The 17,585-nt window shown below is 40.3% G+C and overlaps 1 protein-coding gene across 1 annotated transcript in view; it reads left to right on the top strand.

The window, feature by feature from the left end:
- LOC126188397 (ADP/ATP translocase 1-like) overlaps positions 1–11,301 on the top strand; it is a 37,193-nt gene extending 25,892 nt beyond the window's left edge. The window contains exon 4 of the mRNA XM_049929999.1: positions 11,029–11,301. Coding sequence (XP_049785956.1) covers positions 11,029–11,301 — 273 coding nt within the window. The remainder of the gene's footprint in view (positions 1–11,028) is intronic.
- The last annotated feature ends 6,284 nt before the right edge of the window (positions 11,302–17,585 follow it).

Below are 17,585 nucleotides of genomic sequence, written 5' to 3'. Positions count from 1 at the left end.
GGCTGTAATGTGTGGTGGAGCCACCTCCGAACCCTGTCCTGCTTATAATACGTGGTGGATCTTCTTTTGAACTATATCCAGGCCGTAACATAAAGTAGATTCAGCTCCAAATCTTGTCCCAGCCATAATGCATGGTGGATACATCTTCGAACCCTATCCCGACCGTAACATGTGATGGATCCACCACTTTCGAACCCTATGCCTGACTTTGTGGTGAATCCACATTTAAGAGCTCTATACCGAACCTGGCATGTGCCATGGGGACCCCCCCCCCCCCACAACACACACACACACACACACACACATACATAGAAAAATAGAACAGTTGCGTTAGGTGTTAACAACTGTACCACATATACATGCAATTTTAGAATACACTGCCATAAGTGAGACGAAATCGGTAAAATTACGAAAATAAAAGGAGAATACTTATAAATTGAAGGAAAATACGCAAAATGTGGGGAAATTGAGGGAGAATGAGAGAGTACTTACATTTCTGCTTTGTGCACGAAAATTCTGGTAGATGCTAACGAGCATGTGACAGCAAGAGGAATAGGAGAAAGTTTCGAAATGGAAGCACTGGAAACCAGGGAAACATTAATTTTTCGTGTACTGCGATAAGACGGCTGGAATAGATTGTTCAAGGTCGATGACCACCAATAGTAGAGTAATCAAAATTCTGTATATGATAAAAGTTAAATGTACAATGTGAGTGCCGCTAAAACTCAGAAACGAGTGCCAGTACGATCAAGGGAGTTATATGGTATGGTATCCCTCTATTCCCCATTCATTAAGAAGGTTCCAGTTTTTACCTGAAGGGCGTGCTATTGAAGCTACAAGGGCTGGGGAGTTTCGCCCTATAGAAGTTTCTAGAGCATTCCAGAACATTCCAGTGTACTCGAGAACATTCCAAAACATTCTAGAGTAATCGAAAGCATCCTACAACATTCCGGAATGTTCTGGAATGTCCCTCAGTGCTCCGGGATGTTCTGGAATTTCGGGAATAGTCTGGAACATTAGGGAAGATTCCAGAATGGTGGGGCCACCCAATGACGGGGGTATATAATGGAAGACCCGTCATGGTTTCGAACGTCAGTTTCTTATCAGTGACGAAGGGAGGAAACGACAAAGTAGTGCAGTGAGTGAATAAAAGCAAACAGTGAAGTGTAAGTAGTCAAAGTGATACAGTGACTGAATATAAATCGAAAATAAAGTGTGTACAGTGTATTTAGTGTATTTGTTAGTAAAAAGTTAATTTGATTTATATTTTAAGTCAATGCCAAAAAGTAAAAGAGGAGGAGGTCTTGCCAGTTCTCAAGCAAAACGACGAAAACGAAAAGAACAGCGAAAAAGCGAAACAGACGAAGAGCTCGAAGCACATTTAAGTTCCCAGAGAACGAGAATGAGCACGGAGAGAAGCAGAGAAACCGAAAATCAGTGAAATGAAGAATCAAGAATTGCGAAACAATCTTATAATAAAAGACTGTGAACTCAGGCCAGCCGTGAAAATACCGTATTACTCTACGAGAGGCGCGGACTAGGACAAATAAACAGTACAACCTAACAAATGAAGCATTCCTCTACGACCCAATGAAAGAATGTAACAAACACGTCATAATTGGAACAATCGATAACATCCGCCAATTTTGCAATGCGAATAAATTCGGTAGAGAAGCATGAGTGCAAAAATTCGATTACCACCACTAGAAGCACATCCGCAGGAATTTTTACATTACATGGCCGGGGAAACTCCGGAGTCAAAACACTTTCTTCAAAATATAAAAGCGAACAACACCTGCTTCCAAATGACTTCTTTCGGTGTCACTGCGATCAACGTTACCAGAGATGAAATCGTTGACGTTTTTTTCCGCCCAAGAACAAACCTACCACAACATGGGTCATTAATGCCACTACCCAATGAAGACTTTCTCCAAGTATATTTCATCGGAAATGAAGAAACATAAATCGATCAACAATGCACAGATATCAGTGGATTGAGACGAGAACTAGTTAGAGATGTAGAGGATCTTACACGAACACATCAACTGATTCACATATTCAAAACAGCACTAGACAGAATGATTTCTGATGACTATAGGGCTATAATTCGAGCAATGGGGAATGGAGAACGTCGATTTAATGCGCCTCAGATAGACGAAGTCTCCATCATAATAGTAGACAATGAAAACGCAAGCTGTGATATAATTGTACAACGAAGAAGAGGACTACAACGTACTGCAGAGACACACCGTTCATATTATGATGCCCTCCAATATCCATTAATATTTCTGCACGGAGAAGACGGATGTCATTTTAATGTGAAACAAAGCCAACCTGAAACAGGCGTAGAAACAAATACAGAAGTCACTTCCGAGGAGTTCTATGCTTACCACTTCATGACCAGAGACAATGAAGCATTGTCACATGCTCAACACTCGCCATTTATTCCAACAGTTCCTGGTAGATGTGTATGCAAAAATAGAAGCGGAACGGATGCTTTACACAAGACAGTCAGAAGAAACTTCGCATGAAAGAATACATGCACCTTCGACAAGCAATCTTTGACGGAAACTTTCACGATATTGGAACAATGTTAATCTGACCCTCATCACACATAGGACGTCCGAAACACATATACAAATACACTCAAGATGCCATGATCTACATAAGAAAATATGGATGACCTGACCTCTTCATAACTTTCCCAATCAACTCGTCGTGGCCAGAAATCAAAGAACAACTAAGATACGGACAAGCCCCCAAGCATCGACACGACATAATGGCCGGAACTTTCCTACAAAAACAAATGGAATTTATAGAATTCATCACAAAATACAAGATTTTGAAACCGTTAGATGCTGGATATACACAATCGAATGGCATAAACGAGGACTGGCTCACTCACACAACCTCATATGGCTACACGACAGAATTCATCCCATGGATATCGACAAAATCATCCAAGCTGAATTTCCCAATCTACACGAAGATCAGGAACTGTACCACATAGTAGCGAAAAACATGAATCACGGACCATGCGGGCCATCAAACCCTATTCGCCATGTATGAGTGACGGAAAATGTACAAAAAAAAAAATTACCCAAAATCATACTTGGGCGATACACAAAACAGAGTTGTCTGCTATCCCAAATACAGAAGACAACCCCCCAAAAACGGTGGCTTCACAGTAAAAATACTAATACGAGGCAGCATAGAAATAGAAATAGATAATCAGTGGGTAGTACCACATAACACACTACTTTCCAAAATGTTCCAAGCACACATAAACGTAGAATACTGCAATTCAACGAAATTATGTGAACAAAGGCAGCGACATGAAGTATTTTAAATAGTCAAAGACAGTGCACAACAAAACAGAAATGATGAGATACTCATGTACCAAATGGGAAGATATATCAACAGTAACGATGCAGCGTGACGGATTTTCGGTTCTCCCATATGCGAATACGGACCAACTGTGCAACATTTAGCACTACATTTGGAAAACGGACAGAGACTTTACTTCACAAAAGACGCCTTCAGTAAAATTTCGAGCGAACCACCATCACATAACACAATAGTAACAGCTTTTTACCAACTGTGCCAAATGGATCCATTCGCGAAAACATTACTATATGTCGACATCTCTATCTATTATACATGGAACACAACAAGAAAAATCTTTCAACGACGAAAACAAGGAATTCCAGTAGAAGAGGATCCAGGAATCATGAAAACCAGCCCACTAGGCCGAGTATACACCACACATCCGAACAACGCTGAATGTTTTTATCTCTGGATGTTGCTACTCGAAATACGGGGACCAACAAGTTTCCCAGATCTCAAGTCTGTTGACTATTACCTACGTCAGACGTACAGAGAAGCGTACCAACGCCTAGGACTACTGGAAAACAACCAGTAGGAATTAACACTACAAGAAGCGTAACTCACAGCCTCAGTTGAGTAAATGAGAGACTTTATTCTCCACAATTCTAACAACATATAACCCACCGAATCCAAAATAGCTATGGGACTCCTTCAAAGAGGGTACAAGTGATGACATACAGTACGAAGCCCGAAAAGCTCATCCAGACCTGACCATCGAATTCAACTACGATGTCTTCAATGAAACACTCATTCGCCTAAAAGATAAATGTGTAGCAATAAACCATCAGACCTTACCACAACTTGGGATACAAGCACCAAGAAAAGATGCTTTTATGGAAGGAGGACGAACTACCCATTCCGGCCTACAACTACCGTTGAATACAGCCAAAGAACAATTTCCGGTACACAAAGTCTCCAGAGCATCTGGACGAGGTGAACTTCTAAAACAAGCTAAAATTATCTTCTCGGGCGAATGCAGAATGGCACATAAAAAAATCATTCAAAGCCTTGGGCAGAACATTACAAGACTTGCGAGGAAACTCTGAAGTAATGGGAGGAGCGGTATTCAAAATCTCAGGGGATTTTCGACAAACACTTCCAGTTATCCCCACGTCAACACCAGCAGACTAGATCAATGCACGCTTATAAAAATCAATTCTCTGGCCACACATACAAATACTGAGAAAAACAAAAAGTATAAGAGTTGAACTATCGAAAGACGAAACAACAGCACATTTTGCTCAACAACTTTTACAAATAGGTGAAGGCACATATCCTACTGACCAAATGACCGGCCTCATTAAACTCAACAGTAATTTCTGCAACATAACCACTACTGAAAACGAAGTCATCGATCAAATTTATCCAAACATTGTTCACAATAATACTAATTCGGATCGGCTATTTGAAAGGGAAATTTTTGCAACTAAAAATAATATTGTCGACGATATCAACTTTAATATCCAAAAGAAAATTCCCGTTGAAGTGAGAATATATAAATCGTTCGACACGATGGTATAAACTTCCCTACAGAATTTCTTCACTCTTTGCAAGTTGCAGGAATTGCATTACACTGCCTTCGACTCAAAATTGGATCTCCGATCATACTACTCAGAAATCTCAACTCACGAAAACTATGTAATGGAACACAGATGATCGTCAAACAGCTATAAAATAACTTCATCGAAGCCGAACTTATGACCTGAAAGTACAAAGGACACACACTATTTATCTCCAGACTACCAATGATGTCTACTGAACTGCCATACCAATTCAAAAGACTGCAATTTCCAATCAAATTAGCCTACAGTTTTACAATTAACGAAGTGTAAGGACAAACTTTAAAATATTGCGGCATCAACATCAAAGACTCCCTGTTTCTCTCATAGTCGACTATACCTAGCTTGTTCTCACGTAGGAAATTCGAAAAATCTGTACTTATATAATGCACCTCGGATAACAAAATGAAAAATGTTGTTTATAAACAATTATTGTAAATAGTTAGAATATGTTTCAATAAAATTTTTTTAGCTCTTATACTTTAAATTTTGACCTTTTATTCCAACTACCACACAGTCTCATATCAGCTCCCTGAGCGAACTCGGGTACAGCAGCTAGTAAATGTATATATGTTGGAACATAAACCCAGGTGTGACCCTAAAGTTATCAGCACTACCTAGTAGATTTTACTTAAGTGTCCGGACATATGACTATGACAATCTGTACATACTACTTAGCTAAAGAGCACTGTATTACCAGCTTGGGGACTACAGTATACAACTACCGAACGAATCGTGTGTTTGATCCTGTGCAAGACTGTTTAAGTGTTTTAAACTCTAAGAAACAGAATTTACAATGTGCCTCTCTGTACTCTCTACCAATCACAACCATGTGGTGTCAGCTAACAAATACCTTACAGAAAAGTTGCTGCATGGTTTTTAACATCGTTCTGATGTATGTCTACGAGATAATAGCTGACTGCTGCGTTGGATGCATTCCTAATAAAGAGAACGCCTCTAAATTTACATGAATCTGCGTTAAAGGATGATAGAAAGCAGATAGAGTAATTGGTTGAGAGAGGATGTAACGAGGTATGCTTTAATGGTAGACTGATAATGCATTCTAGAGAGAGGGAGATGTTGTGGTAGGTCATTTATCACAAATTTAACCATTTTCTTCCCGTTGTTCTCTTGGACTGTATCATCTGTGTGGTATGACCTGCATTCGACTTGTATACAATTGTGTGTTCTGTGTGCAGTATATAGTTCTACCTACATGCAATCGTTAACAGCAAATCTCCCCACACCAGAGTCAGCAGAAGACTTCCAATGCATGTCTGATGAATCATGTCCACCAAACCAGTGGGAAACCTATTTTACCATCCTCCTCTAGACGAACAAAGATGGATGCAAAGTACTCCATTTCCCTGCCACATCTTAGACATAAATCGAGTCTTCAGTTTTATAACTGCCTCCAAATTTACATGAATCTGCGTTAAAGGATGATAGGAAGCAGATGGGGTAATTGGTTGAGAGAGGTTGTAAAAATGTATGATTTAATGTTTGGCTAATGATGCATTCTAGAGAGAGGGAGATGTTGTGGCAGGTCATTTATCGCAAATTTAACCATTTTGTTCCCGTTCCTCTCTCAGACTGTATCAGTTATGTGGTATAACCTACGTTTGTCTCTTACGCAATTGCGTGTTCCGTGTGTGACTCAGAGTGCTATCTACCTCCAATCGTTAACAGCAAAACGCCCCATACTACAGTCAACAGAGGACTTCCAACGCATGTCTGATGAAATCATGCCACCAAACCAATGGAAAACCTATTTCACCATTCTCCTCTAGACGAACGAAGATGAATGCGAAGTACTCAGTTTCCATGCCGCATTTTGTTCATAAATAAATTCTTCAGTTCCATAACTGAACGCATTATAAAGCTGCTTGCAAATTTAGTTCAGTTGTTAACACCTACACAACAGCGCTGCTCTTGTGTGTGTGTGTCGGTGTGAGTCGGTTTAAACTGGGGGACCGTCAGCACATTTACTTCTTTTAGGATCCCATTTGCTAATCTAATTCCTACAGCATCGCCCGATAGATCGCGATATTATTCCATTACCCTTGTTTTAATTTCGTTGGCGTTCATCTTATAGCTTACAATCACTTTTCGAGACACTATCCATCCCATTTAAATGATCTTTCAAGTTATTTGCTGTCTCATAAAGAATTACGGTGGTACTGACAAAACACAGAAGTTTAATTTCTTCTCCTTGAATTTTAAATCTCCTCTTTCCAATTTTTCCTTAGCTTCTTTCACAGTTTGCTTGATGTATAGAATGTGTGACACCTGACAACAGGGATAGGCTACAACCCTGTCTTGACTCCCTTCTTAACTACTGCTTCCCTTTAATATCCTTCGACTTATAATTATGGTCTAGTTTCTGTAAAAATAGTAAATAACCTTTCGCTGTCTTATTTCATCCCTTATACCTTTAGAATTACAGTGAATGTGTTTCAGTCAACAATGCTCTATAAATACTATAAATACAGGTTTGCTTTTCTTCAACCTGTAGTTTAAGATAAATCGTAGGGTCAGCATTACATCGCATGTTCCTGCAATTCTCCCGAATCCAACCTGCTTTCCCTGACGTCTGCTTCTCTCTCTCTTTTCTTTGTGCTGTGAGTTACTCGTGTCAATATTTTACGCCCACGGCGTATTTAACCGATGATTTGTTAATATTAACACCTGTCAGCACGTGTTTTCCTTGGAACTAGAATTATTACATCCTTTTTACGTCTGAGGGTATTTCGTCTGTCTCACACATCTTGAATACGAGATGGAGTAGTTTTGTCATGACTGGCTTTCTCAAGGATCTCAGTAATTCCGAGGGAATATTATCTAATCCAGGGACCTTGTTTCGACTTAGGTCTTTCGGTACTCTATCAAATACTTCTTGCGATATCATACCTCCCATTTCATCTTCTTGTGCTTCCTCTTCCCATTGCATAATGCTGTCTTCCCTTGTATAGCAGTTCTATACAGAATGATTCAGGTGCCTACCTATGGGCTTTACGCAACCCCTAATGTTTTCAAAAACCACGTGTGAGATTTTCATATTCTCTTGGTCGCTATGTGCAAACTGCTAGTTCTACAGAAAAAATGAACAGGACCTTTTAGTAGGAAAGTTAGTGCAGTTAAATTTTGTAGTAGGATATGTTTTCGCTAGGGGCCATAGTTTTTCAATTATTCAATAAAAACGTACAAAAGTGACCTACAAACGAGTTTTTTTAATAACTTGAAAACCCTGGCGTCCAGAAAATACGTATCCCATTACAAAATTTAACTACATTAAATTTCCTACAAAAAGGTCTTGTTATTTTTTTCTGTAGTATTAGTAAATTGTGCATAGCGAGCGAGAGAATATGAAAATTTCGAGCTTTGTTTTAGAAGGCATTTGGGGTTGCGTAAGGCTCGTAGGCAGGGGCAGCTGACTCACCCCGCGGTGAGAACAATATACACACACACCACAGAGTCCCGAGTGGAGAATATCCCCGACCCGACAGGTAACGAATCCTTAGCCCCGTGATCGATAGTTTGCAACGCTAACCACAGAACCACTAGCTGGTGACTTCGCACGTACAATTAATTAGTCACAGCACTGGTTACTAATATCAGTCATACTCTATTAGAGCAGCAACGTGTATTGTAGATAAACCAAATTACAAGAACCCGTATAAGTGTAGTGGGGTACTGAGAAGTTAATTTGCTACTAAAAGGGTTGTACGACTGGCCCAAGAGCTCAAGACGGGTCGGGGTGGAATGAAAAATTACAGAATCTGTACTCGCAGATACTGAAGGAAGGACACCTAATACCTCACGATGACCTACTCAAAAAAATCCAGTAATTCATGACAGGTTTTAGAAACGCTTTTATTTCTAACAATATCCCTCCTATAGAGCCCTGCTAATAAATTTAGAGTCATCATCATTCGAATAGTGGCTTGCAAGCAGTCATTCTTCTAACCCGTATGTTCCTTCTATCTTCCTGCTCGCAACCTCAGACCTTTCTCTGTTGAACCCGTTTATGGCAAAACGTTATCTAACAGAATTTGTAGAAACGTCCAGCTACACGTTAACCAAATATCAGAACAGTGTAAAACTGACAACTCGCTCGTAATGTAGAGAAAAACGAAAAAAAGGAAAAGGAAAATGTACGAGGGACGTTCGATGAGTAACGTAACACATTTTTTTCTCCGTTGGTGTCATGGCGCAATATTCCTACTTCAGTCCCTATAATTTCATGACTTTCTTGTAGGTGGTGATACCCTACATAGCCTTCAAATTGGCATCTGCAACAAAGATGCGATCCAAACAAAGAACTGTCATTTAGCGGAAAACCAGAGCAACACATTTATTCGTCGGCTCTTGCACAATGTCTACGGAGATCTGGCAGTGAACAAAAGCACGTTGAATCGTTGTGCGATGCGTCTGTCATCATTGCAACGAAGTCACGCAAACATGTCCGATCACCCGCGTGCCGGCCGGCCACACACAACTACGATTCCTTCAATGTTGGACCATGCGGACATACTCTTTCGAGGTTATTGACCGCTCACAATCAGACACTCGGTTATCTACGGATCACTATGAAACACTTCACTGCTATGCTGTAAGTCTCTGTCGGTAGTGCTGACGAACTCGTCCAGTAGTATGGGTACACAGAGGTGTGTTCCTTGCTGCCTGACATAAGCCCATAAAGAGCAAAGAAGGACTGTCTATTCGGAATTGCTTGCGCTTTACGAGGCTGGGAGTGACAATTTTTTGCCGAGCAGTGGTTCATCACTTCGAATCGGAAATAAAACGGCAATGCATGGAGTGGCGCCACACCACCCCTAATCTCCCTAATACCCACAAAAAGTTAAAAGCTGCACCCCCAGCCGATAAAGTCATGGTGACGGTCTTCTGGGAATCTGAAGGGGTTATTCTGTTTGATGTACTCCCTCGTGGTGCAACAATCAATTCGGAAGTGTATTGTGCCACAGTCGGAAAATTGAAAAACGACTTCAGCATGTTCGTCTCCACAAAAAAAAAAAAAAAAAAGCAAACGATCGTCCCCTTCTCCATGAAACCGCAAGGCCTCACACCAGTCTGCGCATCCAAGAGGAGCTCACTAAACTTCACTGGAGTATTCGTCCTCATCCACACTACAGCCGGCTTCCATCTGTTTGGCCCAATGAAAGATGCACTCCGCGGGAAGTAGTACGTGAATGATGGGGAGGTTATTAACGCAGCACGATGTTGGCTCCAAATCGACCAGTACATTGGCCCATGCTGCCATGCATGGTGGCGTACGACAGTCGCGTTGAACAAAGGTTATTTTGAAAAGTAGGGTTTTGTAGCCAAAAGAGTGTGAATAATACGGTGTAATGGAATCCTGAATAAAACCAATCAGCTTTTAGAAAAAAGTGTGTTGCATTACTTATCGAACACCTCTTGTAGTAAATCGAAAAAAAAATTAGTGGGCTTCTGCTATACAACGGACGAGTCACAACTACTTCTTGGCAGGACTCTACGGAAGACTATTTGTTGTAAATCGTGGGAGTTTATAAAAGAAAAAGTAGGACAGCCTGTACTGGAATATATCTGAAGTGTGAGAAGTCTACGTGATGTTGGAATAACAGAATATCGAACGTATGCAAAGAAGGGCAACACGAATGATCAAAGGTTCTTTTGGCACGAGAGTGTAACAGAAAGACTGCAAAATATCAAAACTCGAAACAGAGCGGAAATCTGGTTTAAAATTCCTAGAACTATTTTTCAGGGATGAATGGCGGCTGTTGCTATCCTTCTGCAAATCGAATACATGATGACCATGAGTACATAATTAGACCAATCACAGTCGACACAATGGAAAATAAGCAGCCACACCTCTCACGCTTCGTCCATGAATGATCCATGAATGACTCTGATGGAATCCTTACTACATAGCATATCGCAAATTACCCTCTGCTATTCATTTTGCAGTGATATGGAGAAATTAGATGTGGATGTAGATGTATTTTACTTACATATTCTGTATAAGAGTGGTAAATTAACCTCAGTAACTGCTTCAAAGCTAAATGGAATCCATTCGTTACAGGGAGTAATGTCGCTTGCTACCGCAATGTCGCACCCTTTCGACACGGTACGCCGTCGGATGATGATGCAATCTGGACGGAAGGGCAGCGACGTCATGTACAAGAACGCTCTCCAATGTTGGGCTAAGGTCTACAGATTGGAGGGAGCCCGCGCTTTCTTCAGAGGTGCACTTCCCAACGTCCTACGGGGCATTGGGGGTGCCATAACCATTGTACTGTATGATGAATTCAAGAAACGTTCTTACGGAAACCTTAGCAAACGCGTGCCCTCTTGACGCCACGAAAAAATGAAGAGACCACGAGCACAGTCCCGGTATATCAGAGCTACGGCGAACGACCCAGTAGCATCAACACTTGGGTCTCAGCGACTGAGTTATGAGAACAGAAATTCATCCATTCATCTTCTTTTTATACAACTTTATGTTTACTTCTAGTTGTTCATAGTTTACCTTATTGCTTCATGTGTAAACAAGTGCCAGGACCGACGCTGAACGCATATGTCTTTCACCCATCATGTTGTAGTTTTCTCGGTGGTAAAACACCGAATGTGTACAGTATACAGGATACCAACTTTTAATTTCTGAAGTAATAAAGCCGGAAACTTTCCAAGTGGTTGCTACCTTCGTACCTTTTCTAAATCGTTTTTCTAATACTTGAGTGCTAAGGAAGTTCAGAAACCGACTGGGACATAATAACAATTGCAAAGATTTAGTTTTTCAATCGTCCTTTCAGTGTGAAAGGAATCAAATATCACAACACTAATGAAATAAATTCATATACAACAACCAATGTAAACAGAAATCTCAGTATTAAAATGACAGAAAACTTCTCGACCATTTTCAATCATATTAGGTAGCGTCTACATAAAGCCTATAGCTAGGCAGGTTGTAAAATTAGTTTAAAATCATCCAACATTGAAATACGAGGAAAGAGATACACTTATGTTTTGTGACAAAACACTTGCAGATATCGGTTTACGAAGCTACACGGTTGGTAAATGATATTATACGTCGGAGCGGTGAAACACATACACACACACACACACACACACACACACACACACACACAGATTTTTAAATTTTTGTCTGGGATAATTGACAACATTGTTCCAGAAATAAATTAAAAATATGTTCGTGGTAAACAAATCCGCCACAATTGTAAAATACTTTTATTGACCGAAGTTTTGCATGCATATGTCGCTATACACCACCACGGTTTCAGGGTGTTAACCCCATCATCAGGTGTATCTGAAATCTTTATCTGAAGCAAAACAGTTGTAACCTACTCCATAAAACAATTAGAAATGTTAAAGAATTAAGGATTAACGTTTATAAATTAAAAGTCAGATAAAATCACAGTGTTTAACACGAATACGGTCCGCAGCGTTACTGCTCAGTCCGCTCCCCGGTCACCCGAGTGCGCTGTATTAGCGTTCGGTAAGTACTGGACTCGAATGTAGGCGTTTCCTTGTGGTTCACCATATCACGGTGTAAACTGATTTGCGGTTTCTGCAGCGCAGGATTGTAACTTAGTTTAACGCTGGGCTAATGTCTAATGTCGTATGGTGACTATTTTTGTAGGCTGCATGCTGTCCCGGTGGCAATTCTGCGACTGAAAGTTGGGGTTTTCTGCAGCTACATTTGGGATATTATATGAGGGCTTACCTATGGCAGATGTTTGCCCACTATACTGGTGTCCACAATTAAAGCAACAAACCTATATTTCCCCATTCTGTGATTAATTCACGATATAACCATACAAACTGTCTACAGATGTCCGTACGACTATGTTCTGCTCAGAAGATGGCATTCCGGTGAACGGACAACCATGCCAACGGTAGCGTCAGGGCACCTCTCGAACGGGGTAGTGTTTGCCGGGTAGTCCCACATCCACAATCGCCGTGTACACAGCCGCAGACGGTGCAGTACGGCACAGAGAAGGCCCCTACCAGGCTCTCTGCGATGGAGGGCCATAGGAAGAATGCAAATGGGACAGTCACAAACTGAAATGGCCCGATGGCTTGATGTGAATCATTCTGTTGCTTCTCGGATGTGGCGACAGCTTATAGAGGCCACAACTGTATCCCGAAGACCAGGACAGGGCCGACCACGTGTGACTTCAGAAGAGAGGACCGTTATTTGGCTGTAAGGGCACGACGGTACCACTTAAGTGCTGCACGGCAACTAGCATCTGACCTCGCAGCATCCACTGAACATGTATCGAGGCCAAAGGTGTACAGAAGGTGATGTGTCGGCAGAAGTGCCAACACTGTTTTGTTTGAGGAGACCGAAATGCACGCTATAAGCTCACGCAGGCTGGCGTGAGGTCTGAAACAGGATACGTAATGAATGCTATAAAGAAAAGTACGTAGCTTCTGGAATACTTAACTTTAATTCATAATTGTAGAACATTGCTCTTGATGATACAGAAGTATTATAGCAATTGAATACGGCGCCTTGCTAGGTCGTAGCAACTGTAGCTCAAGGCTATGCTAACTATCGTCTCGGCAAATGAGAGCGTAATTCTCAGTGAACCATGGCTAGCAACGTCGGCTGTACAACTGGGGCGAGTGCTAGTACGTCTCACTAGACCTGCCGTGTGGTGGCGCTCGGTCAGCAATTACTGACAGTGGCGACACGCGGGTCCGTCGTATACTAGCGGACCGCGGCCGATTTAAAAGCTACCACCTAGCAAGTGTGGTGTCTGGCGGTGACACCACAGAAGGCTTCGGCAGAGTGGTGTTGGTCTGGAGAGTGATTCTCGACGGATTCGCATCTGTAGGGAACGTGGAACACGATTGCAGGACCCAAACATTGTGGATTGGAGGATATCTAATGGTGTGTGCAGGTGCTATGTTGACAATTCGAACAGCTCTTCATGAAATTGTATGGGTGAATCGGCAAGGTTTAAATGCTGTCAGGTGTCGTGACGAGATCTTGGGACCTTATGTACGGTTATTGCGAGGAGCGGTGGGCCCAGACTTAGTACTGATGGATGTTAATGCAGGACCTCATAGAGCACATGTGGATGATGTTTGCTTGGAAAGTACGGCGGCGTGGCCTGCTCGCTCTTCCGATTTGAATCCCGTAGAGCATGTCTGGCATGCACTAGGGAGACGCGTTGCATCACATAAGCATCCACCAACCTCTCCCAGACTTGCTAGCAGCTCTGCAGGAAAAGCTGGCGTTATTGCCTCAACATGAGCTTGATGACTTCATTTACAACATGCCCTGTCGTTGTTAGGCCTCTACTGCTGCCAGAGGTGGTCACACCCCATCTGAGTACATTAAACCAGTTGTCGGAATGCGGTGCAAATCCGTTAAGTCGGAAAAACGAAGAACGTAATTGTCTACCTCTATGCGTACTGCAGTTGTTTACATTCTGTATTCTTTACATTTTTCTACTTTACTATTACCTGTTTATACTGTTTGGTGTCAAAATAAACGTAAACTTGAAAAATTTCCGTTTGTTGCTTTAATTTTGGACCCTAGTGTAGTTGTTTGGGCATGGACATGACATCCTACTGCTGCTAGGTAGGCTATTTTTTTAATCATTTCATCTGATTTTTCAGTTTCTAAATGTTAATCTTTAATTCTCTAAAATTTCTTAATTGTTTAATGGAGTAGGTTACAAATGCTGTTTTACTTCAGACTAACTTTACACCCGCTGCTTTGGTCACTTGGGCTGTATGGTCTGCACAGATTTTTTTTTCTTTAATCGAATTTTTATGTTGTTCACAAATTTCAACAGCTTCTAAACTTTTTACGCTAATTAAAGTCACAGAAGCACGGTCTTTCGCTACGTACTCCTGACGAAAACGCGATTGTTGTAGCTGGAGTCGAAGGTTTTTGTTAATCATGCGTTTTGCGTTCTTGCGGCAACGTTATTTTGAACCTTTCATCCCATAACATATTTCTTTGTATCTAATCGCGAAGCGAAATTCCACTTTCATAGATTTAGCCTTCAATTTTTTTTAATACAACGAAATGTTTTCTTAAAAACATTCATCCCCTATTTTACCCCACAGGGACTTGAATTTCCAAAAACATTAAAACACGTATTTCTCTAATTTGTAACAGAGAATCGAAATACAAATTTTAATAGATTTAGCTTTGAAAATGCTTTTATAATGAAATAATTTCGGAAAACTTTTTATTCTCTACTTCACTTTCGTAGTGGATTAATTTTCCAAAAACACTGAATAACGTATTTTTTTAATTTGTAACAGAAAAGTCAAATACCAGTTTTCAAAGATGTAGCATTAAAAATGTTTCAGTAGTTCTTTAATGACGACTTATTTTCAAAAAACTTTCACCCACTACTTTACCCCCATAGTGATTGAATTTCTAAACACGCCGAAACACGTACTTTTTCATTTCCGACTGAGAAACAAATTTTCGTAGTTCTAGCCTCAACATTGTCTTAACAGCGGCATGTTTTCAAATATCCTGTCATGCCCTATTTCGCCTCTTCGGTGTGGAATTTCGAGCAACCTTTCTTAAACGGATTTCCATCCCATATTTTACCGCACTGAGGCTGAATTTCCGAAAACAGTGAAACAAGTATTTTTCTAATTTCTAACAGAGAATCAAAAAACACATTTTCACAGATTTAGCTTTGAAAATGCTTTCATAATGAAGTAATTTCATAAAACTTTTTGTCCTCTAATTCACTTCCGTAGTAGATGGATTTTCCAAAAACACTGGATAACGTTTTATACCTACAGTACAAGATCGACACCTTCTCCAAAGTTCAATTGTCTATCCTTAGCGATTTGGGCTTAACAGTTGTTTAATAATTTAAAAAAAAGACTTACAACCACTATTTCGCTTCTATAGGGGTTAAAGTTCGAAAAACTATGAAACATGTATTGCTTTATTTCTGACCGTCAAACCAAATACCGAATTTCCCAAGTCTAGGTTCGAAATTGCCTTAATAGCGACATTTTTATAAAAACCTTTCATCCCCTATTTCAACCCCGTAGGAGCTGAATATCGAACAATTTTGCTAGTGGTTTGGGCTGGGCGATGATGAGTCAGTGAGTGAGTCAGTTAGTCGGGTAACTGCCTTTTACATAGCTAAGCACCCGCTGCTTCGCTCACGTAGACTGTGTGGTATTCACCAGTTTCTGTTGTTTTTGTTTTTATGTAATCGAGTTGTTTACGAATTTCTGTAATCGAATTGTTTACGAATTGCAACATCTTCTGAACTTTTCACGCCATATAGGACCACAGAAGCATGGCCTTTTCCGAATGTGCTTCTAACGAAAAAGCGATTCTGGTATTTGGTGTCCACGGCTTTTGTTAATCACATCTTTAGTGTTATTGTGGTGATATTTCAATAGAAACCTTCATCCCCTAACACATATTTCTTTATATTTAACCGAGAAGCGAAATAACAATTTTCATAGATTTAGCTTCAATAATTTTTTAATATAACGAAATAACTTCTTAAAAATTTTCATCCCCAATCTGACGCTTTAGGGGTTGAATTTCCAAAAACAGTTTTTTGTTTCCAACAGAGAAGCAAAATACACATTTTCATAAATTTAGCTTTGAAAATGATTTCATAATGAAATAATTTCATGAAACTTTTCAACCTCTATGTCATCCTCACAGGGTTTGAATTTCCAAAACCAGGCGAACAAGTATTGTTTATTTCTAACTGAGAATCAAAATTAAAATTTTCATAGATTTAGCTTAAAAAATTCTTTCCCTGTTTGATCCTATTAGGATTTGAATTTACAGAACATCGAAACACAGATTTTTTATTTGTAACTGGGGAGTCAAATACCAATTTTCATAGATACAGCTTTAAAAATACTTTAATTGCTCTTTACTAATGATTTATTTTCAAAAAATCTTTCATCTCCTGAAACTTCCTGGCAGATTAAAACTGTGTTCGAGTCTCGGTCCGGCATACAGTTTTAATCTGCCAGGAAGTTTCATATCAGCGCACACTCAGCTGCAAAGTGAAAATCTCGTTCTTTCAACTCCTATTTAACCCCTCAGTAGTTGAATTTACAGAAATGGCGAAATAAATGTTTTTTTTTATTTCTGACCAAAAAAACAAATAACAATTTTCGTAGCTCTAGCTTCGAAATTACCTCAACAGTGCCATATTTTCACAAAGCCTTCAATCCATATTTCACCCTCTTACGGAATGAATATCGAGATAACCGTTCTCAAACAACGCCTACCGTATAAGATCAACATCCGCTACAAATTTCAAGGTTCCATCCGTAGTGATTTGGGCTGGGCGCTGATGAGTCAGAGAGTTAGTCAGTCGGGACATTGCCTTTTCTCTATAGAGGTTTTAGGTACACCTTACGAAGGGGCTAAGACTCCAAAACAGTGATAGTGTGTGGTAACTTATGTCGTGCAAGACTTCGGTCAATAAAAATATTTTGCAACTTTGGCGGATGTGTTTATCATGAACATGTTGCCGAACGGTTGCATATGTCCCACATATAAAAATAAATTTAAAACAGTTTCAATGCCCCGGTTGCGAAGAACGTTTTTGGGAAGTTTTCTTTCGTTGTCTGGCAAATGCCGTAATT

This window comes from Schistocerca cancellata, chromosome 5 (genome assembly GCF_023864275.1).
Source record: "Schistocerca cancellata isolate TAMUIC-IGC-003103 chromosome 5, iqSchCanc2.1, whole genome shotgun sequence".
NCBI lineage: Eukaryota > Metazoa > Arthropoda > Insecta > Orthoptera > Acrididae > Schistocerca > Schistocerca cancellata.
This window is presented reverse-complemented; position numbering and strand designations above follow the sequence as displayed.